This window comes from Salmo trutta, chromosome 21, assembly GCF_901001165.1.
Source record: "Salmo trutta chromosome 21, fSalTru1.1, whole genome shotgun sequence".
Classification (NCBI taxonomy): domain Eukaryota; kingdom Metazoa; phylum Chordata; class Actinopteri; order Salmoniformes; family Salmonidae; genus Salmo; species Salmo trutta.
Window position 1 is genome coordinate 46,711,505 of NC_042977.1, and position 26,909 is coordinate 46,738,413.

General features: G+C 40.4%; 1 protein-coding gene across 9 annotated transcripts in view; it reads left to right on the top strand.

Annotated features, from left to right (window-relative positions):
• The window catches only part of LOC115157578 (vasoactive intestinal polypeptide receptor), a 99,633-nt gene that overhangs the window by 50,253 nt on the left and 22,471 nt on the right, over positions 1 to 26,909 (top strand). For all 9 annotated transcript variants that reach the window (XR_003868480.1, XR_003868481.1, XR_003868483.1 and 6 more), the window contains 3 exons: positions 7,581 to 7,693; positions 8,861 to 8,958; positions 22,703 to 22,832. Coding sequence is in view for 4 of the 9 variants with exons in the window: in XM_029705960.1 (XP_029561820.1) it covers positions 7,581 to 7,693; positions 8,861 to 8,958; positions 22,703 to 22,832 (341 nt within the window). In the remaining 5 variants the exon portion in view is untranslated. The remainder of the gene's footprint in view (positions 1 to 7,580; positions 7,694 to 8,860; positions 8,959 to 22,702; positions 22,833 to 26,909) is intronic.

Sequence of the window (26,909 nt, forward strand, 5' to 3'; positions counted from 1 at the left end):
TGTCTCTCTTTCCTGGTGTTTGAGATAACTGAGCAGATATCTTCTGCCTGTTGTTGTTTTGCTCATGTTTAATAGTTTCTATGCTTATTCTGTTTTTACACATTCTGTGTTTACAGCAAGGATCCCCCCCCCCTCCACACACACACACACACACACACACACACACACACACACACACACACACACACACACACACACACACACACACACACACACACACACACACACACACCTGGTGCAGGAATATTCCCCCCCCTATTTTGTACTCCAGCCTATATTGTAAAAACACTGTAAAAGGGTTGCCATGAATTTGACAGTAATTTACAAGCAGCTCAGTAGCAAGTAGAATTCTGTATTTCATATTACAGGACACCTACTGTAATATAAATACGTGACTGAATCAAGTACTGTGCAATGACACACAGTACAATACCATAACATTGACTATAATATACTGTAAAACGTTGGAATGAATGGATGATTAAATTAAATTCATTGGAGGGTGAGGGGTTTTGTATTTCACAGTATTTGACTGTTATTGCAAAAGGATTGTTGCAAGCAGGTTGGCTGCTAGGCAAAGTGTTTACACATTACAGCATATTAATGAACAGTGGTGTTTTATATCACTTGTACTTTTAGAGGCCTTAACAACCATTAAAAGGTTTAAGACTTGCTGCCACTCCAATCTGTCCCTTATATATTTTACATTTAATTGATGTTTCACTATAACCACATAGCAGTTAAATTGGTACAGCATTCTCATTCACAGGTTCAACAAATGTAGCCTCTTACAAGGCACGCCTCAAAATATGTTCATGAAAACAACAATACCATGCACCCACTAGTGGTCAAAAGGTTTTTGGAGCTCCAAAGATACAGTACGGTACTGTATTCTGTTGGGTGGAATTACAGTACCATTTGAAATACAGAAATTTTCCCACAATGCACCATAATTTATAGTATGCTGCAGTAAAAGGTTTTAGAGTATTGCACTGTTGATAATACAACAACAAAAATGACAAAATAAATGGTCGTTTTTCGTTACAATGTAGGCTACTTGCGTCATCATTGTCAGCTTTACCAAAACAACATAACGCATTGAACGCTGTGCTTTTGACAACATTATTCTTGTCCAAATGAACAACAGAATTCCAAGCTAACTTGCTACATTGCTGCCTGTTGTTCCAACTCAAGCTGTAGACTGGAGAGGGTATACTGCAAAAGCAGGATCAATGAGTTAGCCAGCTAACTTTGATAAACAACCAGAAATAACTACAGATTTTCTGGCTCATTAAAGAAAGATAAACTTCGATGTGACTGTTGACACAATTAGACCATGGACCCGTTTCAAGCTTCTCTTTCAAAAAAATAAAAAATACAAAGTTATTTCATAATACTTAGGCACGTTAGCTGGCTAACTCCTTGAACCTCCTTTTTTCGTACAGTATACTCCTCTGCTCTGCTATGAGCAAACCTACCTGAATGTAGTGATAATATTGTGTTTACTGTGGGGGGAGAGAAGCTCTTGAAGGATAGGGTGTTTGTGGCTGACATTTCTCTAGTAGTGAGTGAAGGATGGTAACAATTAAGTACAAACCATTCCTTCTTCAGTAATGCCTCTTATGTATTAATAAAAAATATATTTTTCCAAATACATCCACGAATCAATCCATCTGTTGTACTATTGTTTTGTTCTGATCTGTTGATATTAACTAATGTGGTGTTGATATGTGAATAATCACTAGGAACGAACAACTTTCTAGACAGCACAGTTTCTTTCCTTCGTGTTCATCCTTGTGATCATATCCAATGATTTCCCTGTGTGTCCCCATAGACCGTACTGTAGACCCTTTCCCTGTGTGTCCCCATAGACCGTACTGTAAACCCTTTCCCTGTGTGTCCCCATAGACCGTACTGTAAACCCTTTCCCTGTGTGTCCCCATAGACCGTACTGTAAACCCTTTCCCTGTGTGTCCCCATAGACCGTACTGTAGACCCTTTCCCTGTGTGTCCCCATAGACCGTACTGTAGACCCTTTCCCTGTGTCCCCATAGACCGTACTGTAAACCCTTTCCCTGTGTGTCCCCATAGACCGTACTGTAAACCCTTTCCCTGTGTGTCCCCATAGACCGTACTGTAAACCCTTTCCCTGTGTGTCCCCATAGACTGTACTGTAAACCCTTTCCCTGTGTGTCCCCATAGACCGTACTGTAAACCCTTTCCCTGTGTCCCCATAGACCGTACTGTAGACCCTTTCCCTGTGTGTCCCCATAGACCGTACTGTAAACCCTTTCCCTGTGTGTCCCCATAGACTGTACTGTAAACCCTTTCCCTGTGTGTCCCCATAGACCGTACTGTAAACCCTTTCCCCATGTCCCCATAGACCGTACTGTAGACCCTTTCCCTGTGTGTCCCCATAGACCGTACTGTAAACCCTTTCCCTGTGTGTCCCCATAGACCGTACTGTAAACCCTTTCCCTGTGTGTTCCCATAGACCGTACTGTAAATCCTTTCCCTGTGTCCCCATAGACCGTACTGTAAACCCTTTCCCTGTGTGTCCCCATAGACCGTACTGTAAACCCTTTCCCTGTGTGTCCCCATAGACCGTACTGTAGACCCTTTCCCTGAGTGTCCCCATAGACCGTACTGTAGACCCTTTCCCTGTGTGTCCCCATAGACTGTACTGTAGACCCTTTCCCTGTGTGTCCCCATAGACTGTAGTGTAGACCCTTTCCCTGTGTCCCCCCATAGACCGTACTGTAAACCCTTTCCCTGTGTGTCCCCATAGACCGTACTGTAGACCCTTTCCCTGTGTGTCCCCATAGACCGTACTGTAGACCCTTTCCCTGTGTGTCCCCATAGACCGTACTGTAAACCCTTTCCCTGTGTGTCCCCATAGACTCATTACTAGACGATGGCATCTTGGTGTCTGAGGAATGGTCCTGTGTAATTTAAGAAACAGATGGGGTTTAGGTAGCCTAACCGAAAGGTTGCTGGTTTGAATACCCGAGCCGACAAGGTGAGAAATCTGCCGATGTGCCCTTGAGCAAGGCACTTAACCCTAATTTACTCCAGGGGTGCCGTACTACTATGGCTGACCCTGTAAAACAACACAATACACTGCACCTATCTGCTGGATGTGACAATACAGCTTTTTTATTTATTTGTATTTTTACACACACACACACACACACAACACACACACACACAAAACACACACACACACACACACACACGCGCGGAACCTGTAAGCCTCAGTGCAAAACAGGGGCCATCATATCCCCTCCAGACAGTAAAGACTTCAATTTGCTGAAGTGAGTATGTTCCAGTGAGACTCTCTGTGTAAAATAATTGGATCTGAATAAAAGGAAGGAAAAGTTGCGCCTCTGATATCTAAAGACGAAAAGAAACACTAGTATTTCACCAAGAATGTTTCTTGTTTTTGTGCTCCTTGGAGCCGACTGTTGTGTTGATCAGTGGAGAGGGAAGGCAGAAGAGATTTCACAACACTTGGTTTGATTCCTTTGAAGATTGCATAATACAGAAAGATACAGAACAAAAAAGATACAGGAAAAAAAAAAATGTCAGAGTTGGGCTCTGTTGAACTATTGTAATTTAACTTGATTGAGCTGAACATATGGAAACGTATGGTTTTGGAAATCACCTGTAAATGACTGTACATTCTGTTACCTACACTGTAAAAAAAAAAAAAAAGTAATTAACACAGTATATTACTGTATAATCAACAGTAACATACTGTATAAACTGAATACAGTAGATTACCGTTAATGACATTGCATTGTGTGAAAAAAATGTAATGGCCGGGAAATATATTTGATGTATTTAGGACATGGCCATAAAATCATGCTACATAAAACACAGTAGTGCTTCACTTACTGTATTTTTGAATATTCATAATAGAATGCAATACAAAAAAGAACAAAGTCCAAGCTCATCTCATCCAACAAAAATGTTTTTTGTTGTTTTTTTTGCAAATTGTTATTATACATTTTATATTTTAGTCTTTGTTAATTGGTACCTGTTTTGTTATTTTATATGCATTGCTTTGTTTGTAGCCATGCTATTTTTATATTAAAACAAACATATATCATTACAAAGGCACATCAACCAAATCAATCATGAGCCATTGTTATAAGTAAACCAAATAAATCGTTATCGATTGTTATAAGTAAACCAAAATAAATCATTATCGATTGTTATAAGTAAACCAAATAAATCATTATCGATTGTTATAAGTAAACCAAATAAATCGTTATCGATTGTTATAAGTAAACCAAATAAATCGTTATCGATTGTTATAAGTAATCCAAATAAATCGTGATACATTGTTATAAGTAAACCAAATAAATCATGATCCATTGTTATAAGTAAACCAAATAAATCGTTATCGATTGTTATAAGTAATCCAAATAAATCATGATACATTGTTATAAGTAAACCAAATAAATCATGATCCATTGTTATAAGTAAACCAAATAAATCGTTATCGATTGTTATAAGTAATCCAAATAAATCATGATACATTGTTATAAGTAAACCAAATAAATCATTATCCATTGTTATAAGTAAACCAAATAAATCATGATCCATTGTTATAAGTAAACCAGATAAATCATGATCCATTGTTATAAGTAAACCAAATAAATCATGATCCATTGTTATAAGTAAACCAGATAAATCATGATCCATTGTTATAAGTAAACCAAATAAATCATGATCCATTGTTATAAGTAAACCAGATAAATCATGATCCATTGTTATAAGTAAACCAAATAAATCATGATCCATTGTTATAAGTAAACCAGATAAATCATGATCCATTGTTATAAGTAAACCAGATAAATCATGATCCATTGTTATAAGTAAACCAAATAAATCATGATCCATTGTTATAAGTAAACCAAATAAATCATGATCCATTGTTATAAGTAAACCAAATAAATCATGATCCATTGTTATAAGTAAACCAAATAAATCATGATCCATTGTTATAAGTAAACCAAATAAATCATGATCCATTGTTATAAGTAAACCAGATAAATCATGATCCATTGTTATAAGTAAACCAAATAAATCATGATCCATTGTTATAAGTAAACCAAATAAATCATGATCCATTGTTATAAGTAAACCAGATAAATCATGATCCATTGTTATAAGTAAACCAAATAAATCATGATCCATTGTTATAAGTAAACCAAATAAATCATTATCGATTGTTATAAGTAAACCAAATAAATCATTATCGGTTGTTATAAGTAAACCAAATAAATCGTTATCGATTGTTATAAGTAAACCAAATAAATCGTTATCGATTGTTATAAGTAATCCAAATAAATCATGATCCATTGTTATAAGTAATCCAAATAAATCGTTATCGATTGTTATAAGTAAACCAAATAAATCGTTATCGATTGTTATAAGTAATCCAAATAAATCATGATACATTGTTATAAGTAATCCAAATACATCATGATACATTGTTATAAGTAAACCAAATAAATCATGATCCATTGTTATAAGTAAACCAGATAAATCATGATCCATTGTTATAAGTAAACCAAATACATCATGATCCATTGTTATAAGTAAACCAAATAAATCATGATCCATTGTTATAAGTAAACCATGGACAAGCATAATATGAGCTATATGTAAAACACTGGCCCCTTGGAAAAATTTGGTGAATTGCAACATCACTTAGCCTGAATTCAAACAACTCTCCCCCTTCCCCACACCTTACAATAGATTACAATAACAGTAATGGTACCATCAATGGATTACAGTAACAACATTGGTAACCGTAAAACTGTTTTGTTTACGGTAACTTACTGGCAGTCAGTTAACTGTAAAACAATTGTAATCATTATCAAAGTTCCCTGCATGCTGTAATGCAGGTAGATTGTTTGACAATTGTTTTTCATATCTGTGTTTTATCTGTGTTTTTGATTGATTAATTAATCTTATGCTGCACAAAGATAAATAACATAACTAGGTAAGGTTGTGCAAAATTCTGGAAACTCCCAGGTTTTTCCAGAAATCCCAGTTGGATGATTCTTCCAGGATTTCTGAAAGTTTTGGTAAAGTTAACAAAAATTTGCAGCCCTAATAGCAGGCATGATGTGGCCTGTAAATCCCGAGTTTCAGACCACTGTATAAGAGTAAAACTATATGGCCTTATGAAATATGTATTGTGTTAAAGCAGTGGTATTCCATGTCAGGGGAGGAACTGCAGTGAGGTCGCCAAAATAAATGTAAAAAAAATTGGGGGGGGGGGGGACCAAAATAAAATTAGAGTTCAAATTATTGTATGGGAAAGGGAAAGGGGGATACCTAGTCAGTTGTACAACTGAACGCCTTCAACTGAAATGTATATTCCGTATCTAAGCCAACCCCTCTGAATCAGAGAGGTGCGGAGGGTTGCCTTAATCGACATGCACGTCATTGGCGCCTGAGGAACAATAGGGAACAATGACAAGGTAAAAATCTGTTGCCTTGCTCAGGGGAAGAACAACAGATTTTTACCTTGTCAGTTCGGGGATTCTAGACAATACACAAAAGTTTTAGAGTACAAAAGTACATTTTATTTATTGGTTTCTTTCATTTTGATAAGAGATTAACATGTAATTAATTGAAGGTTATTTGTTGATGTAAAAATCGAAATTTACAGATTTTAAGGCTGTGTCATTAGATTTGGGGTGGGGTCCCGAGAAATTCTGCCAGAATTTAATTTTAATGACAACTTATTCACTTAGAATCTCACATGGCCAAAAGACTGCACAAGGATTAATGCAACAACTATGTCTCTGTCACTAACAAAAACAGTCATGGGTGGTAACTCTACAATTAATTTTAAAGGCAAGGCACTGGGAAATATGCAAATAAGTCTTTACAGGAAGAGTATGTTACTGTAAAATGACTACAGTAGCATTATTGGTACTGTACATAAATTACAGTAACATTATTGAATACCGTAAAATATGGTACGTAACATACTGCTCCTTTTTTACAGTGACTTACAGGTAACTGGCTGCCAGTAAGTTACTGTAAAAACAAGTACAGTGTAGGTAACCTGTTATAACTGTCCGCTCTGTCGTCTAGGTAACCTATTACACCTGCCCCCTCTGTCGTCTAGGTAACCTGTTTTACCTGTCCTCTTTGTCGTCTAGGTAACCTGTTAGACCTGTCCTCTCTGTCACCTGTGAAACCTGTCCTCTCTGTCATCTAGGTAACCTGTTCACCTGTCCTTTTTGTCGTCTAGGTAACCTGTTACACCTGTCCTCTCTGTCATCTAGGTAACCTGTTATACCTGTCCATCTAGGTAACCTGTTACACCTGTCCTCTCTGTCGTCTAGTTAACCTGTTACACCTGTCCTCTTTGTCGTCTAGGTAATCTGTTACACCTGTCCTCTCTGTCGTCTAGTTAACCTGTTACACCTGTCCTCTCTGTCATCTAGGTAACCTGTTACACCTGTCCTCTCTGTCGTCTAGGTAACCTGTTACACCTGTCCTCTCTGTCGTCTAGGTAACCTGTTACACCTGTCCTCTCTGTCATATAGGTAACCTGTCGAAGACCTGCACCAGTGATGGCTGGTCTGAGGTTAGCCCTGCTTCCTATGCACTGAATTGTGGGTACAACGCCAACATCACCAAAGTTGATGATGATGACACGGTAGGTATGGCAACCAGTGTCTTTTTTACAGATCCATCGATACATTTCTAATCATTATTGACCAACGCTCATAAATCAGTGACCTTTGTATTTGTGTAACGGTGATAACAAGACAATGGCTTTTACTTTACGATAAAGAAGTGTTTAGGTCCCCGAGCTAATGCCCAGGCTTCAGCTCAGCGGGCTAAAATGGTCTGGTGGTGCACAGACAGCCTGGATTCAAACTGAGTCGGCCACATAGAGCTACAATACCAACAGACGTCCATGTTACTCCCTAGAGTAAAGGAGCATGTATGAAGGCTACATTTGAAATGGCACTAAATTCCCACTATAGTAGGGAATAGGGTGCCCTATGGGCCTGGTCTAAAGTAGTGCTCTACATTAGGGAATAGGGTACCATTATTAGGGCCTTGTGTTTTGCACAATCATATGACGTAACTAGATTGTATCCTGTATGTTAAGCCTCATCCAGAAATTAGAATTACATCAAAAAGAAAAGTGATTGTCGGAGGATAGTGCTCGACCATTATAGATTTGCCCATGTGTTAAATCTAGAATTTCGGGCTCCCAAGTGGCGCAGCGGTCTAAGGCACTACATCTCAGTGCTAGAGGTGTCACTACCAACACCCTGGTTTGAATCTAGGCTGTATCACCACCGGCCGTGATTGGGAATCCCACAGGGCCGCGCACAATTGGCCCAGCGTCGTCTGGGTTTGGCCGCCATTGTAAATAAGAATTTGCTCTTAACTGACTTGCCAAGTTAAATAAAGGTTAAATAAAATAAATAAAAATCATCCTTATTGCTAGATAATTTTTTTAACGTATACATTCATTAAATACATGCATTGATTCTTGAAGAATATAACATGATTCTTGAAGAATATGAGCTTAGTTCAACTGTCGTACCCCATCAGAACCTAAAATATAAACTTGTTTATAAAAATATATAATTTTGTACTGTATATCATGGATGGTCAGTCTTTGCTTCCATAGCTCTGTCTATGAATTTGAGAGTGGTTAAATTTCTCCAGGCCCATCTTTCAGCTTTTTACCAAAACAGAGGTAGGTTGAACTCTTTGTAATTGTTGTAATTGTCGGATTTTAGCTTTGAACGTGAGATGTGAGAGGTAACGTGTTTTAATGTGTCTACTTGTGTGTTTCTCTCAGGGGGAGTTCTACTGGGCAGTGAAAGTAGGCTACACTATCGGACACAGTCTCTCTCTCATCTCCCTCACTATCGCTATCGTCCTACTCTGCACTTTTAGGTAGGATTCTTTACTGTGCTTACATCACCAGCTGCTCAATAGCTTATCTAGAGCAGCGTGGGAGTGTTTACATATGGAACAGCAAAGACTCTAAGGATGTTTTTCCTCTGCAATATATTAGGCACGGTGGTTTGCGATTTAAGACTAATGTTTTTCTTTTAAATCTGTACTACTTTTTTTTTTTTTTTAAGTGTATAGTATTGCCTATGAATGTGTTCTCAATACCTTTTGTAGGATTCTTCCTTTAAAAGAAAATAAGTATCTGATGACCTAACGTGGTGAGAGATGAACATGAATTTCTCTGGTGCCTACTGTTGCAGTCATGACGCAAGTGGCGCTGTGCTGTCAAATCCTCCCACATGTTTCTAGTTTAGTGACGCTATGCTGTCAAATCCTCCCATATGTTTCTAGTTTAGTGGTGCTGTGCTGTCAAATCCTCCCACATGTTTCTAGTTTAGTGACACTATGCTCTCAAATCCTCCCACGTGTTTCTAGTTTAGTGGCGCTATGCTGTCAAATCCTCCCACATGTTTCTAGTTTAGTGGCGCAATGCTGTCAAATTCTCCCACATGTTTTTAGTTTAGTGGCGCTATGCTGTCAAATCCTCCCACATGTTTCTAGTTTAGTGGCGCTATGCTGTCAAATCCTCCCACATTCTTCTAGTTTAGTGGCGCTATGCTGTCAAATCCTCCCACAAGTTTCTAGTTTAGTGACGCTATGCTGTCAAATCCTCCCACATGTTTCTAGTTTTGTGGTGCTATGCTGTCAAATCCTTCCACATTCTTCTAGTTTAGTGTCACTATCCTGTCAAATCCTCCCACATTATTCTAGTTTAGTGTCACTATGTTGACAAATCCTCCCACATTCTTCTAGTTTAGTGGCACAATGCTGTAAAATCCTCCCACATGTTTCTAGTTTAGTGACGCTATGCTGTCAAATCCTCCCTCACGTTTCTAGTTTAGTTGTGCTATGCTGTCAAATCCTCCCACATGTTTCTAGTTTAGTGGTGCTATGCTGTCGAATATTCCCACATGTTTCTAGTTTAGTGGCGCTATGCTGTCAAATCCTCCCACATGTTTCTAGTTTAGTGGCGCTATGCAGTCAAATCCTCCCATATGTTTCTAGTTTAGTGGTGCCATGCTGTCAAATACTCCCACATGTTTCTAGTTTTGTGGTGCTATGCTGTCAAACCCTCCCACATTCTTCTAGTTTAGTGTCACTATGTTGACAAATCCTCCCAGATTCTTCTAGTTTAGTGAAACAATGTTGTCAAATCCTCCCACATGTTTCTAGTTTAGTGGTGCTATGTTGTCAAATCCTCCCACATTCTTCTAGTTTAGTGGCACTATGCTGTCAAATCTTCCCACATGTTTCTAGTTTAGTGGCGCTATGCTGTCAAATCCTCCCACATGTTTCTAGTTTAGTGGCGCTATGCTGTCAAATTCTCCCACAAGTTTCTAGTTTAGTGGCGCTATGCTGTCAAATCTTCCCACATGTTTCTAGTTTAGTGACGCTATGCTGTCAAATCCTCCCACATGTTTCTAGTTTAGTGTCACTATGTTGTCAAATCCTTCCACATTCTTCTAGTTTAGTGGCGCTATGCTGTCAAATCCTCCCACATGTTTCTAGTTTAGTGGCGCTATGCTGTCAAATCCTCCCACGTCTCTAGTTTAGTGTCACTATGCTGTCAAATCCTCTCACATGTTTCTAGTTTAGTGGCACTATGCTGTAAAATCCTCCCACGTGTTTCTAGTTTAGTTGCGTTATGCTGTCAAATCCTCCCACATGTTTCTAGTTTTGTGGTGCTATGCTGTCAAATCCTCCCACATTCTTCTGGTTTAGTGTCACTATGTTGACAAATCCTCCCACATTCTTCTAGTTTAGTGTCACTATGTTGACAAATCCTCCCACATTCTTCTAGTTTAGTGGCACAATGCTGTCAAATCCTCCCACATGTTTCTAGTTTAGTGGCGCTATGCTGTCAAATCCTCCCACATGTTTCTAGTTTAGTGGCGCTATGCTGTCAAACCTTCCCACATGTTTCTAGTTTAGTGGCGCTATGCTGTCAAATCCTCCCACGTTTCTAGTTTAGTGGCGTTATGCTGTCAAATCCTCCCACATGTTTCTAGTTTAGTGGAGCTATGCTGTCAAATCCTCCCACATGTTTCTAGTTTAGTGGCGCTATGTTGTCAAATCCTCCCACATGTTTCTAGTTTAGTGGAGCTATGTTGTCAAATCCTCCCACATGTTTCTAGTTTGACCAGCTGTTTTCAGCAACTGATATTTTTGAATTCGGTTGTCAAATTGGCAGGTTTGATAGCACAAACTACACTGCTCAAAAAAATAAAGGGAACACTTAAACAACACAATGTAACTCCAAGTCAATCACACTTCTGTGAAATCAAACTGTCCACTTAGGAAGCAACACTGATTGACAAAAAATGTCACATGCTGTTGTGCAAATGGAATAGACAACAGGTGGAAATTATAGGCAATTAGCAAGACACCCCAAAAAAGGAGTGGTTCTGCAGGTGGGGACCACAGACCACTTCTCAGTTCTTATGCTTCCTGGCTGATGTTTTGGTCACTTTTGAATGCTGGCGCTGCTTTCACTCTAGTGGTAGCATGAGACGGTGTCTACAACCCACACAAGTGGCTCAGGTAGTGCAGCTCATCCAGGATGGCACATCAATGCGAGCTGTGGCAAGAAGGTTTGCTGTGTCTGTCAGCGTAGTGTCCAGAGCATGGAGGCGCTACCAGGAGACAGGCCAGTACATCAGGAGACGTGGAGGAGGCCGTAGGAGGGCAACAACCCAGCAGCAGGACCGCAACCTCCGCCTTTGTGCAAGGAGGAGCAGGAGAAGCACTGCCAGAGCCCTGCAAAATGACCTCCAGCAGGCCACAAATGTGCATGTGTCTGCTCAAACGGTCAGAAACAGATGCCCTGTGCTCTTCACAGATGAAAGCAGGTTCACACTGAGCACATGTGACAGACGTGACAGAGCCTGGAGACGCCGTGGAGAACGTTCTGCTGCCTGCAACATCCTCCAGCATGACCGGTTTGGCAGTGGGTCAGTCATGGTGTGGGGTGGCATTTCTTTGGGGGGCCGCACAGCCCTCCATGTGCTCGCCAGAGGTAGCCTGACTGACATTAGGTACCGAGATGAGATCCTCAGACCCCTTGTGAGACCATATGCTGGTGCGGTTGGCCCTGGGTTCCTCCTAATGCAAGACAATGCTAGACCTCATGTGGCTGGAGTGTGTCAGCAGTTCCTACAAGAGGAAGGCATTGATGCTATGGACTGGCCCGCCCGTTCCCCAGACCTGAATCCAATTGAGCACATCTGGGACATCATGTCTCGCTCCATCCACCAACGCCATGTTGCACCACAGACTGTCCAGGAGTTGGCGGATGCTTTAGTCCAGGTCTGGGAGGAGATCCCTCAGGAGACCATCCGCCACCTCATCAGGAGCATGCCCAGGCGTTGTAGGGAGGTCATACAGGCACGTGGAGGCCACACACACTACTGAGCCTCATTTTGACTTGTTTTAAGGACATTACATCAAAGTTGGATCAGCCTGTAGTGTGGTTTTCCACTTTAAATTTGAGTGTGACTCCAAATCCAGACCTCCATGGGTTGATAAATTGGATTTCCATTGATTATTTTTGTGTGATTTTGTTGTCAGCACATTCAACTATGTAAAGAAAAAAGTATTTAATAAGATTATTTCTTTCATTCAGATCTAGGATGTGTTGTTTAAGTGTTCCCTTTATTTTTTGGAGCAGTATATTTTGCTAGCTTCTAGCCTTGTGTTTTGATATGCAATGCGATCTCCTCTTAATGACCAGTGTTTGTATTTTGTATTTATTATGGCTATACAACTTTTAAAACATTACAATATATTCACAACATATTTCCCAACAAATTAAGTGTGTGTCCTCAGACCCCTACTCTACTACCACATAGCTACACAAAATCCATGTGTACGCGTGTGTATAGTGCGTATGTTATCGTGTGTGTATGCATGTGTCTGTGCCTATGCTTGTGTTGCTTCAGAGTCCCCACTGTTCCATAAGGTGTATTTTTATCTGTTTTTTAATCTAATTTTACTGCTGCATCAGTTAATTGATGTGGAATAGAGTTCCATATAGTCATTGCTCTATGTAGTACTTTGCGCCTCCCATAGTCTGTTCTGGACTTGGGGACTGTGAAGAGACCTCTGGTGGCATGTCTTGTGGGGTATGAATGGGTGTCTGAGCTGTGTGCCAGTAATTCAAACATACAGCTCAGTGCATTCAACATGTCAATACCTCTCATTAATACAATAAGTGATGAAGTCTCTCCTCCACTTTGAGGGATTGACATGCATATTATACATTTTTACATTTTTTAAATTATTTTATTACACCTTTATTTAACCAGGTAGGCTAGTTGAGAACAAGTTCTCATTTACAACTGCAACCTGGCCAAGATAAAGCAAAGTAGTGTGACACAGACAACAACCCAGAGTTACACATGGAGTAAACAATAAACAAGCCAATAACACAATAAACAAGTCAATGACACAGTAGAAAAAAAAGAAAGTCTATATACAGTGTGTGCAAAGGCATAACGAGGTAGGCAAAAAATAGTCCATAGGAGCGAATAATTACAATTTAGCAGATCAACACTGGAGTGATAAATGAGCATATGATGATGTGCAAGTAGAAATACTGGTGTGCAAAAGAGCAGAAAAGTAAATAAAATAAAAACTAAATGGGGATGAGGTAGGTAGATTGGGTGGGCTATTTACAGATGGACTATGTACAGCTACAGCGATCGGTTAGCTGCTCAGATAGCTGATATTTAAAGTTGGTGAGGGAAATAAAAGTCTCCAACTTCAGTGATTTTCGCAATTCGTTCCAGTCACTGGCAGCAGAGAACTGGAACGAAAGGCGGCCAAATGAGGTGTTGGCTTTGGGGATGATCAGTGAGATATATACCTGCTGGAACGTGTGCTACGGGTGAGTGTTGTTATCGTGACCAGTGAACTGAGATAAGGCGGAGCTTTACCTAGCATAGACTTATAGATGACCTAACTAATGTTAGCTCTCTGTGTACATCTAAGGACCAGCCGTGCTGCAATGACCTGATCTGTTGCGTGTCCTGACTTCTAGCTGTGCCAGTCTAAATAGGGTATCATCAGCTCATTGTTATGGATGTATCCAAATGACTGTCAATAGAAAACAGCTACATTGCTGTTATTCTGTCTGCAGAGGTCATGACTGTATTAGCTGTAGCTAGCTGGCTAGCTAGCAAGCGAGGGATAAGAACATTGCCAGCGAAAATTGCAACAGAACATAAAGAACAAATGATTGGGTCACGTCCATAAATATCAAACTAATTACTGGGTCACTTCCATAAATATCAAACTAACTGCTGGGTCACGTTCATAAATATCGGAATAACGACTGGGTCAAGTCAATAAATATCAAACTAATGACTGGGTCACGTCCATAAATATCGGAATAACGACTGGGTCAAGTCAATAAATATCAAACTAACTGCTGGGTCACGTTCATAAATATCGGAATAACGACTGGGTCAAGTCAGTAAATATCAAAGTAACAAATGGGTCACGTTGTAACGTTCGTCATAAGGAGTGGACCAAAATGCAGCGGGTAAAGTGCTCATCTTCTTATTTATTAAAGGTAAAACACTTAAACAAAACAAACGACGAAAACAGTCCCGTGCACAGACTAAACAGGAAACAACCACCCACAAACACAAGAGAAAACTAACCCACTTAAATATGGCCTCCAATTAGAGGTAACGACAACCAGCTGTCTCTAATTGGAGGTCCTACCAAAACCCCAACATAGAAATAGAAAAACTATATAAACACATAGAAATAGAAAATGTAGAACATAAACCAAAAAACCCAAACCACACAAAACAAACACCCCCTGCCACGCCCTGATCAAACTACAATAACAAATAACCCCTTTTACTGGTCAGGACGTGACAGTACCCCCCCCCCCCCCAAAGGTGCAGACCCCGAATGGGTCTAGGTCACCAGGCTGCTCGTTATGGCGCACACCTGTCACCATCGCGCGTTAATGACACTCACCTGGACTCCATCACCTCCTTGATTACCTGCCCTATATGTGTCACTCATTTTGGTTCCTTCCCCAGGCGTCATTGTTTCTGTTTCATGTCTGTGTGCTGTTTGAGTTTCTTGTTTTGTATTATCTTCCGTTAATTCATTAAAACACTCACTCCCTGAACTTGCTTCCGACTCTCAGCGCACATCGTTACAGTCACGTCCATAAATATCGAACTAACGACTGGGTCACATCCGTACATATCGAGCTAAGCGAGGTGAAGGCTGGGTCGTGTCTCTAGCAACCAAAAGATGAGAAAGCATGATTTTCCTTATATAAATGAAACCATCAACAAACAAATGTTAGTATTATTTTCTTTGGCAACTGTAGTATAAACGGGATAAACCCCTCCGTTCTCTACATTACTGTAGTATAAACGGGATAAACACCTCCGTTCTCTACATTACTGTGGTATAAACGGGATAAACACCTCCGTTCTGTACATTACTGTGGTATAAACGGGATAAACACCTCCGTTCTCTACATTACTGTGGTATAAGCAGGATAAACACCTCCGTTCTCTACATTACTGTGGTATAAACGGGATAAACACCTCCGTTCTCTACATTACTGTGGTATAAGCGGGATAAACACCTCCGTTCTGTACATTACTGTGGTATAAACGGGATAAACCCCTCCGTTCTCTACATTACTGTGGTATAAACGGGATAAACACCTCCGTTCTCTACATTACTGTGGTATAAACGGGATAAACACCTCCGTTCTCTACATTACTGTAGTATAAGCGGGATAAACACCTCCGTTCTCTACATTACTGTAGTATAAGCGGGATAAACACCTCCGTTCTCTACATTACTGTGGTATAAGCGGGATAAACACTCCGTTCTCTACATTACTGTGGTATAAACGGGATAAACACCTCCGTTCTCTACATTACTGTGGTATAAGCAGGATAAACACCTCCGTTCTCTACATTACTGTGGTATAAACGGGATAAACACCTCCGTTCTCTACATTACTGTGGTATAAGCGGGATAAACACCTCCGTTCTGTACATTACTGTGGTATAAACGGGATAAACCCCTCCGTTCTCTACATTACTGTGGTATAAACGGGATAAACACCTCCGTTCCCTACATTACTGTGGTATAAACGGGATAAACACCTCCGTTCTCTACATTACTGTGGTATAAGCGGGATAAACACCTCCGTTCTGGACATTACTGTGGTATAAACGGGATAAACACCTCCGTTCTCTACATTACTGTAGTATAAACGGGATAAACACCTCCGTTCTCTACATTACTGTGGTATAAGCAGGATAAACACCTCCGTTCTCTACATTACTGTGGTATAAACGGGATAAACACCTCCGTTCTCTACATTACTGTGGTATAAATGGGATAAACACCTCCGTTCTCTACATTACTGTGGTATAAGCGGGATAAACACCTCCGTTCTGTACATTACTGTGGTATAAACGGGATAAACCCCTCCGTTCTCTACATTACTGTGGTATAAACGGGATAAACACCTCCGTTCTCTACATTACTGTGGTATAAACGGGATAAACACCTCCGTTCTCTACATTACTGTAGTATAAGCGGGATAAACACCTCCGTTCTCTACATTACTGTAGTATAAGCGGGATAAACACCTCCGTTCTCTACATTACTGTGGTATAAGCGGGATAAACACCTCCGTTCTCTACATTACTGTGGTATAAACGGGATAAACACCTCCGTTCTCTACATTACTGTGGTATAAGCAGGATAAACACCTCCGTTCCCTACATTACTGTGGTATAAACGGGATAAACACCTCCGTTCTCTACATTACTGTGGTATAAGCGGGATAAACACCTCCGTTCTGTACATTACTGTGGTATAAACGGGATAAACACCTCCGTTCTCTACATTACTGTGGTATAAACGGGATAAACACCTCCGTTCTCTACATTACTGTGGTATAAGCAGGATAAACACCTCCGTTCTCTACATTACTGTGGTATAAACGGGATAAACACCTCCGTTCTCTACATTACTGTGGTATAAACGGGATAAACACCTCCGTTCTGTACATTACTGTGGTATAAACGGGATAAACACCTCCGTTCTCTACATTACTGTGGTAAAAGCGGGATAAACACCTCCGTTCTCTACATTACTGTGGTATAAACGGGATAAACACCTCCGTTCTCTACATTACTGTGGTATAAACGGGATAAACACCTCCGTTCTGTACATTACTGTGGTATAAATGGGATAAACCCCTCCGTTCTCTACATTACTGTGGTATAAACGGGATAAACACCTCCGTTCTCTACATTACTGTGGTATAAACGGGATAAACACCTCCGTTCTCTACATTACTGTAGTATAAGCGGGATAAACACCTCCGTTCTCTACATTACTGTAGTATAAGCGGGATAAACACCTCCGTTCTCTACATTACTGTGGTATAAGCGGGATAAACACCTCCGTTCTCTACATTACTGTGGTATAAACGGGATAAACACCTCCGTTCTCTACATTACTGTGGTATAAGCAGGATAAACACCTCCGTTCCCTACATTACTGTGGTATAAACGGGATAAACACCTCCGTTCTCTACATTACTGTGGTATAAGTGGGATAAACACCTCCGTTCTGTACATTACTGTGGTATAAACGGGATAAACACCTCCGTTCTCTACATTACTGTGGTATAAACGGGATAAACACCTCCGTTCTCTACATTACTGTGGTATAAGCAGGATAAACACCTCCGTTCTCTACATTACTGTGGTATAAACGGGATAAACACCTCCGTTCTCTACATTACTGTGGTATAAACGGGATAAACACCTCCGTTCTCTACATTACTGTGGTATAAACGGGATAAACACCTCCGTTCTGTACATTACTGTGGTATAAACGGGATAAACACCTCCGTTCTCTACATTACTGTGGTAAAAGCGGGATAAACACCTCCGTTCTCTACATTACTGTGGTATAAACGGGATAAACACCTCCGTTCTCTACATTACTGTGGTATAAACGGGATAAACACCTCCGTTCTGTACATTACTGTGGTATAAACGGGATAAACACCTCCGTTCTCTACATTACTGTGGTATAAACGGGATAAACACCTCCGTTCTCTACATTACTGTGGTATAAACGGGATAAACACCTCCGTTCTCTACATTACTGTAGTATAAACGGGATAAACACCTCCGTTCTCTACATTACTGTAGTATAAGCGGGATAAACACCTCCGTTCTCTACATTACTGTGGTATAAACGGGATAAACACCTCCGTTCTCTACATTACTGTGGTATAAACGGGATAAACACCTCCGTTCTCTACATTACTGTTGTATAAACGGGATAAACACCTCCGTTCTCTACATTACTGTGGTATAAACGGGATAAACACCTCCGTTCTCTACATTACTGTGGTATAAACGGGATAAACACCTTCGTTCTCTACATTACTGTAGTATAAGCGGGATAAACACCTCCGTTCTCTACATTACTGTTGTATAAACGGGATAAACACCTCCGTTCTCTACATTACTGTGGTATAAACGGGATAAACACCTCCGTTCTCTACATTACTGTGGTATAAACGGGATAAACACCTCCGTTCTCTACATTACTGTGGTATAAACGGGATAAACACCTCCGTTCTCTACATTACTGTGGTATAAGCGGGATAAACACCTCCGTTCTCTACATTACTGTGGTATAAACGGGATAATCACCTCCGTTCTCTACATTACTGTGGTATAAGCGGGATAAACACCTCCGTTCTCTACATTACTGTAGTATAAACGGGATAAACACCTCCGTTCTCTACATTACTGTAGTATAAACGGGATAAACACCTCCGTTCTCTACATTACTGTGGTATAAACGGGATAAACACCTCCGTTCTCTACATTACTGTGGTATAAGCGGGATAAACACCTCCGTTCTCTACATTACTGTGGTATAAACGGGATAAACACCTCCGTTCTCTACATTACTGTGGTATAAACGGGATAAACACCTCCGTTCCCTACATTACTGTGGTATAAACGGGATAAACACCTCCGTTCTCTACATTACTGTGGTATAAACGGGATAAACACCTCCGTTCTCTACATTACTGTGGTATAAACGGGATAAACACCTCCGTTCCCTACATTACTGTGGTATAAACGGGATAAACACCTCTGTTCCCTACATTACTGTGGTATAAACGGGATAAACACCTCCGTTCTGTACATTACTGTGGTATAAACGGGATAAACACCTCCGTTCTCTACATTACTGTGGTATAAGCAGGATAAACACCTCCGTTCTCTACATTACTGTGGTATAAACGGGATAAACACCTCCGTTCTCTACATTACTGTGGTATAAACGGGATAAACACCTCCGTTCTGTACATTACTGTGGTATAAACGGGATAAACACCTCCGTTCTCTACATTACTGTGGTATAAACGGGATAAACACCTCCGTTCTCTACATTACTGTGGTATAAACGGGATAAACACCTCCGTTCTCTACATTACTGTAGTATAAACGGGATAAACACCTCCGTTCTCTACATTACTGTAGTATAAGCGGGATAAACACCTCCGTTCTCTACATTACTGTGGTATAAACGGGATAAACACCTCCGTTCTCTACATTACTGTGGTATAAACGGGATAAACACCTCCGTTCTCTACATTACTGTTGTATAAACGGGATAAACACCTCCGTTCTCTACATTACTGTGGTATAAACGGGATAAACACCTCCGTTCTCTACATTACTGTGGTATAAACGGGATAAACACCTTCGTTCTCTACATTACTGTAGTATAAGCGGGATAAACACCTCCGTTCTCTACATTACTGTTGTATAAACGGGATAAACACCTCCGTTCTCTACATTACTGTGGTATAAACGGGATAAACACCTCCGTTCTCTACATTACTGTGGTATAAACGGGATAAACACCTCCGTTCTCTACATTACTGTGGTATAAACGGGATAAACACCTCCGTTCTCTACATTACTGTGGTATAAGCGGGATAAACACCTCCGTTCTCTACATTACTGTGGTATAAACGGGATAATCACCTCCGTTCTCTACATTACTGTGGTATAAGCGGGATAAACACCTCCGTTCTCTACATTACTGTAGTATAAACGGGATAAACACCTCCGTTCTCTACATTACTGTAGTATAAACGGGATAAACACCTCCGTTCTCTACATTACTGTGGTATAAACGGGATAAACACCTCCGTTCTCTACATTACTGTGGTATAAGCGGGATAAACACCTCCGTTCTCTACATTACTGTGGTATAAACGGGATAAACACCTCCGTTCTCTACATTACTGTGGTATAAACGGGATAAACACCTCCGTTCCCTACATTACTGTGGTATAAACGGGATAAACACCTCCGTTCTCTACATTACTGTGGTATAAACGGGATAAACACCTCCGTTCTCTACATTACTGTGGTATAAACGGGATAAACACCTCCGTTCCCTACATTACTGTGGTATAAACGGGATAAACACCTCTGTTCCCTACATTACTGTGGTATAAACGGGATAAACACCTCCGTTCTGTACATTACTGTGGTATAAACGGGATAAACACCTCCGTTCTCTACATTACTGTGGTATAAGCAGGATAAACACCTCCGTTCTCTACATTACTGTGGTATAAACGGGATAAACACCTCCGTTCTCTACATTACTGTGGTATAAGCAGGATAAACACCTCCGTTCTCTACATTACTGTGGTATAAACGGGATAAACACCTCCGTTCTCTACATTACTGTGGTATAAACGGGATAAACACCTCCGTTCCCTACATTACTGTGGTATAAACGGGATAAACACCTCCGTTCTCTACATTACTGTGGTATAAACGGGATAAACACCTCCGTTCTGTACATTACTGTGGTATAAACGGGATAAACACCTCCGTTCTGTACATTACCTTGCATCGTCCATTATTAATGTACAGAACAGGTGCGTTTATCCCTTAGTTATGGCACGTTATGCAGAAGAATCTCTTCCAGCTCGCTCATTCAAGCTTTGTGACGATAACCCCTGCCTCTTTTACACAGGCAGCATTTCACAGTATGTCCTTTTGGTCAGTTTGATGATGATTTTATGGTGTCTCCTACACCCCATTTAACACTACGACACCTGGGTAGAACAGGTTTTCTAAATGCCATAATGTGGCGTTGTACCATCTCTCAAACACTGGAGTGGTTAACAAAAGGACATATCCTGTCGTAAACTTCACTACTGTAAGTGATCCTGTGGTACACACACACAAAGACACTCACACACTGAGAGGAAGGATGAGAAGAGGGGGGAGAGGAAGGGTAAGAGGAGGGTTGAGGAGGGGGGGGAAGAGGAAGACAGAGAATGACAGAGTTCTGATCATTAATTAAATGTTAAGTGGCCTGGCTTCCCAGTAGGCCTTTTAAAGCATCACACACTTCATTTAACTGTGTGTGTGTGTGTGTGTGTGTGTGTGTGTGTGTGTGTGTGTGTGTCTGTGTGTGTGTGTGTGTGTGTGTGTGTGTGTGTGTGTGTGTTGTGTTTACTCCAAGGGGTCTTACGATGCGATGGCAGAGGCCCCTAACTAACATATTTCTGGCCTGAGCAACAGTTTGGAGGGTCAGAGCATCACAGGTGTACGGAACACACAGTGTTGTTTATATAAAGTAGACTTTGTGACACAATACTCTGACAACAAGGGGAAGCTGCCTTGTCTGTCACCACACTTACACCCACTATGCTCTGATCATTTGAACCCCAATCTGATCAACACTTCTGTTATATGTTCTTATAGTTTTAACCCAAATTTGATCGTCACTTCTGTTATATGTTCTTATAGTTTTAACCCCAATCTGATTGTCACTTCTGTTATAGGTTCTTATAGTTTGAACCCCAATCTGATTATCACTTCTGTTAGAGGCTCTTACAATACAATACAATATTTGCCAACATGAAGACTTAAGTCTGGGAAATGTTAGTCACAGTGGCAGTATTGAAGGGAATAAACAGGACAACATATTATCAAATGTACAGTATTATAAGTGGTTTTGGAAATGTTACACAGAGGTGGTATTCCATTTGTATAATACCTATAACACAAAGAAAAGGAAGAGAAGCATGACGGACATGCTGCTTTATCAAATAATGCCTGAATACCTTGGTTTTGGAAATGTTTGGTCGCGGTGGTAGTACTATACTGTCATACCAAGCAGAAAGGCAGTAACTGCTCATAGCTTTTAACTGAGAAAAATTGCTTTTTATTTACCTTGGTTTCACAGTAACTTTATGCAGTTACTGCTAACACGACCCCTAATTTTCTCCAAAACACAATACAATAGAGGCAGGATACTTGTCCACATGATTAAGCATGTATTTAATGTATCAAAAAAAATGACGTTAACTCATTTTAGACCAAATGAGCAGTTATTGCCCTTTTTCCTTGGTAGGGCAGTATAGTTGTCTAATGTCTGTCAAAAATGTAGTCCTGTTATACATTTAAAAGGAAATAAAATAGGATAACATGATCAAATAAATGTGATATAACTGCTATAAACTGATATGCATATTTGTAATGTTGTTCAACAGGAAGTTGCACTGCACCAGAAACTACATCCACATGAACCTGTTTGTGGCGTTCATACTGAAAGCCATTGCCGTGTTTATCAAAGATGTGGTTTTGTACGAAGTCGGGGAGTCCGACTGTCAACCTGAAACTGTGAGTCCATGTTGTTTTGTTGTGCTACTTGTTACCATAGAGACCTGGGTCAAAATTGAACATGTCTAATACTTAAGCTGCGCAACTTAAATACTTGAAAGTAGTGTACGTACACTGAGTGTACAACACGTTAGGAAACACCTTCCTAATATTGAGCTGCACCCTCTTTTAGAGGGAGGGATTCAACAACACAGTAACTATAGAATGCTTCACCTTGTTTAGAGGGATTGGGTTCAACAACACAGTAAGGACAGAATGCTTCACCTTGTTTAGAGGGATTGGGTTCAACAACACAGTAAGGACAGAATGCTTCACCTTGTTTAGAGGGAGGGGGGGGTTCAACAACACAGTAAGGACAGAATGCTTCACCTTGTTTAGAGGGATTGGGTTCAACAACACAGTAAGGACAGAATGCTTCACCTTGTTTAGAGGGAGGGGGGGGTTCAACAACACAGTAAGGACAGAATGCTTCACCTTGTTTAGAGGGAGGGATTCAACAACACAGTAAGGACAGAATGCTTCACCTTGTTTAGAGGGAGGGGGTTCAACAACACAGTAAGGACAGAATGCTTCACCTTGTTTAGAGGGAGGGGGTTCAACAACACAGTAAGGACAGAATGCTTCACCTTGTTTAGAGGGAGGGGATTCAACAACACAGTAAGGACAGAATGCTTCACCTTGTTTAGAGGGAGGGGGGGGTTCAACAACACAGTAAGGACAGAATGCTTCACCTTGTTTAGAGGGAGGGGCTAGAATGTAAACACTTGCTTGTTGGATACTTTCCTTGATTACTGATTACATATCTCTCTCACTAACTTTAAGCACCAGCTGTCAGAGCAGCTCACAGATCACTGCACTTGTACATAGCCCGTCTGTAAATAGCCCATCTATCTACTTACCTCATCCCCCTACTGTATTTATTTATTTATTTATCTTGCGCCTTTGCACCCCAGTATCTCTACTTGCACATTCATCTTCTGCACATCTACCATTCCAGTGTTTAATTGCCATATTGTAATTACTTCGCCACCATGGCCTATTTATCGCCTTAACTCCCTTATCTTACCTCATTTGCACTCACTACTTTTTCTTTTCTTTTGTTCTCCTGTATTATTGACTGTATGTTTGTTTATTCCATGTGTAACTCTGTGTTCTTGTACGTGTCGAATTGCTATGCTTTATCTTGGCCAGGTCGCAGTTGCAAATGAGAACTTGTTCTCAACTAGCCTACCTGGTTAAATAAAGGTAAAAAAAAAATTCAACAATATGTTAACATACTTGTCTTAGAGGCCCCAGTCAGCTGTCACAAGCCTGCCTCTCTCTCTCTCTGTCTCTCTCTCTCTCCCTCTCTCCCTCTCATTTGATTCATTACTCAAACAGAGTGCTGTTGCCTTTAAAGCTTTGTGTTCCTTCCTGGGTTTAGTTTTGAATTGAGCGTTGCTTTCCAGGTCTCGTTTATAGCATACAGGGTGTAACAGTGTTTGTCGACTCTTTGGAGAGTGTTCCCTAATGATGTCATGTAACAGGATGTTAGGGAGAGTTCCTGTTTGCTAAACACTCAGAAGTGACTAGCGGTGAGGTGAGCTGCCTGACTGAGAGACAGAGGAGGGCTGGCTTGGCTTTGAATCACATTGAAAGTTTTACAAGTGCAGTCAGTAAACTCTGCAACAGCTGCAAATCCAGAAGAACTAATTAACTCTTAACCATACTATTGGTGTCTTATGTTGAATGAAAAGGGACTAGAACAACATAACGTATATTCTGAATGAACTAAATCGATCCCCTAGCCCCCCTGCCGACTATCTACTTCCTAGCAACTCTAGGTGTTCTGGGATTGGAGGGATATAAGCAGAATTTATAAATGCAGACTTGCTCTCAGAATGGGTGTAATCCTTAATGATTCCACTTATACAATCCTCTCAGATCTGCAAGGTCGTGGCTGGCAGTATGGCTAGGTTTTGTTACTCAGCAATGGTATACATGTCATACATATATTGCCTTCAGAAAGTATTCACACCCCTTGACTTTTTCCACATATTGTTGTGTTACAGCCTTAATTTAAAATTGATTAAATTAAGTTAATTTTTGGGGTCACTGGTCTACACACAATACCCCTTAATGTCAAAGTGGAATTATGTTTTTAGACATTTTTTTACAGGTTAATTAAAAATGAGTCAATAAGTATTCAACGCCTTTGTTATGGCAAGTTAAATAAGTTCAGGAGTAAACATCTGCTTAACAAGTCACAAAATAAGTTGCATGGACTCATTCTGTGTGCAATAATAGTGTTTAACATGATTTTTGAATGACTACCTCGTCTCTGTACCACACACATACAATTATATGTAAGGTCCCTCAGTCGAACAGTGAATTTCAAACACAGTTTCAACCACAAAGACCAGGGATGTTTTCCAATGCCTCGCAAAAAAGGACACCCATTGGTAGATTGTTAAAAAAACAACAACAACAAAAAACAGACATTGAATATCCCTTTGAATATGATGAAGTTATTAACTACACTTCGGATGGTGTATCAATACACACACTCACTGAAAAGATACAGGCACCCTTCCTAACTCAGATGCCGGAGAGGAAGGAAAGGAAGGAAAGCGCTCAGGGATTTCACCATGAGGCCAAGGGTGACTTTAAAACAGTTACTGAGTTTAATGGCTGTGCTAGGAGAAAACTGATGGATCAACAACATTGTAGTTACTCCACAACACTAACCTAAATTACAGAGTGAAAAGAAGGAAGCCTGTACAGGATCAAAATATTCCCAAAATATTTTCAGGGTTGTGAAAACTTACGTAAAATTTGATATATCTGAATGTCATTTTTCAATAAACTTGAAAGAAAATCTAAAATCATGTTTTCACTTTGTCATTATGGGGTATTGTGTGTAGAAGGGTGTGAAAAAAACCACCAAATTTAATTTTAAAAAATTATTCAGGATGTAACACAACAAAAATGTGGAATAAGTCAAGGGGTATGAATACTTTCTGAAGGCACTGTACGTACCTTTGGTCTATGTTTATTAGTTTAAAGTGTGACGGATGGTTTGATGTCTAAGGGCTGGCTATGTATTTAATGACACTCTGAGCAGAGTGTCCTCCAGTGGAGTGCTTGCTCCATGATATATACTGTACATTAACAAGGGGGGTAAACACAGCTGGTACCCTCACGGAAGACATGTTTGAAGACAAACCTTTAGGAGACAGTTGTGGAAGACGTTCACAGGAGAAAAGACATGTAGTGTTGACGTTATACAAGGGTCACCATATTTCATAGTCATAGTAACCACTATCTAATGCAGTGTTTCTCAATCCTGGTCCTGGGGACCCAAAGAGGTGCACTTTTTGTGTTATTGTTCTAGAACTCACACACCTGATTCTAATCGAAAGGCTTCATGATGAGCTGATTTTTTTTGTTAACCTTTATTTAACTAGGCAAGTCAGTTAAGAACAAATTCTTATTGTCAATGACGGCCTACTGGGGAACAGTGGGTTAACTGCCTTGTTCAGGGGCAGAACGACATATTTTTACCTAGTCAGCTCGGGGATTCAATCTTGCAACCTTTCAGTTACTAGGCCAACACTCTAACCACTAGGCTACCTGCCACCCTGGTATTAGTATTAAAGTGTGTAAATGCTAGGGCAATAACAAAAAGGTATACCCCTTTGGCTCCCCAGGACCAGGATTGAGAAACACTGATCTAATCTGACATGTAGACAGCCCTTAGAAACAGTTTGTACAGGACTCTTAGGGGAGACATGTTGTGTATAGAGAGGGACTCTCAGAAACAGCTTAAAGAGGAGACATGTAAACTCGTTATGATAGCTCATAACCACTATCTAATCTAACATTACAGTGTTGGTTTTATAGAACGACAGTTAGTTTGAAATGTATATTGTTTGATTATCTAGGGATTGAATGTTTATAAATAGACTGAGAAAATGGGACGCCTGCTGTATGGTGTCGGTAAGCCAGCAGCAAACCACCCTGCATCTCACTGCTGGTTTGTTTCTGAAGCTAAGTAGGGCTGGTCCTGGTTGATCACTGGATGGGAGACCAGATCCT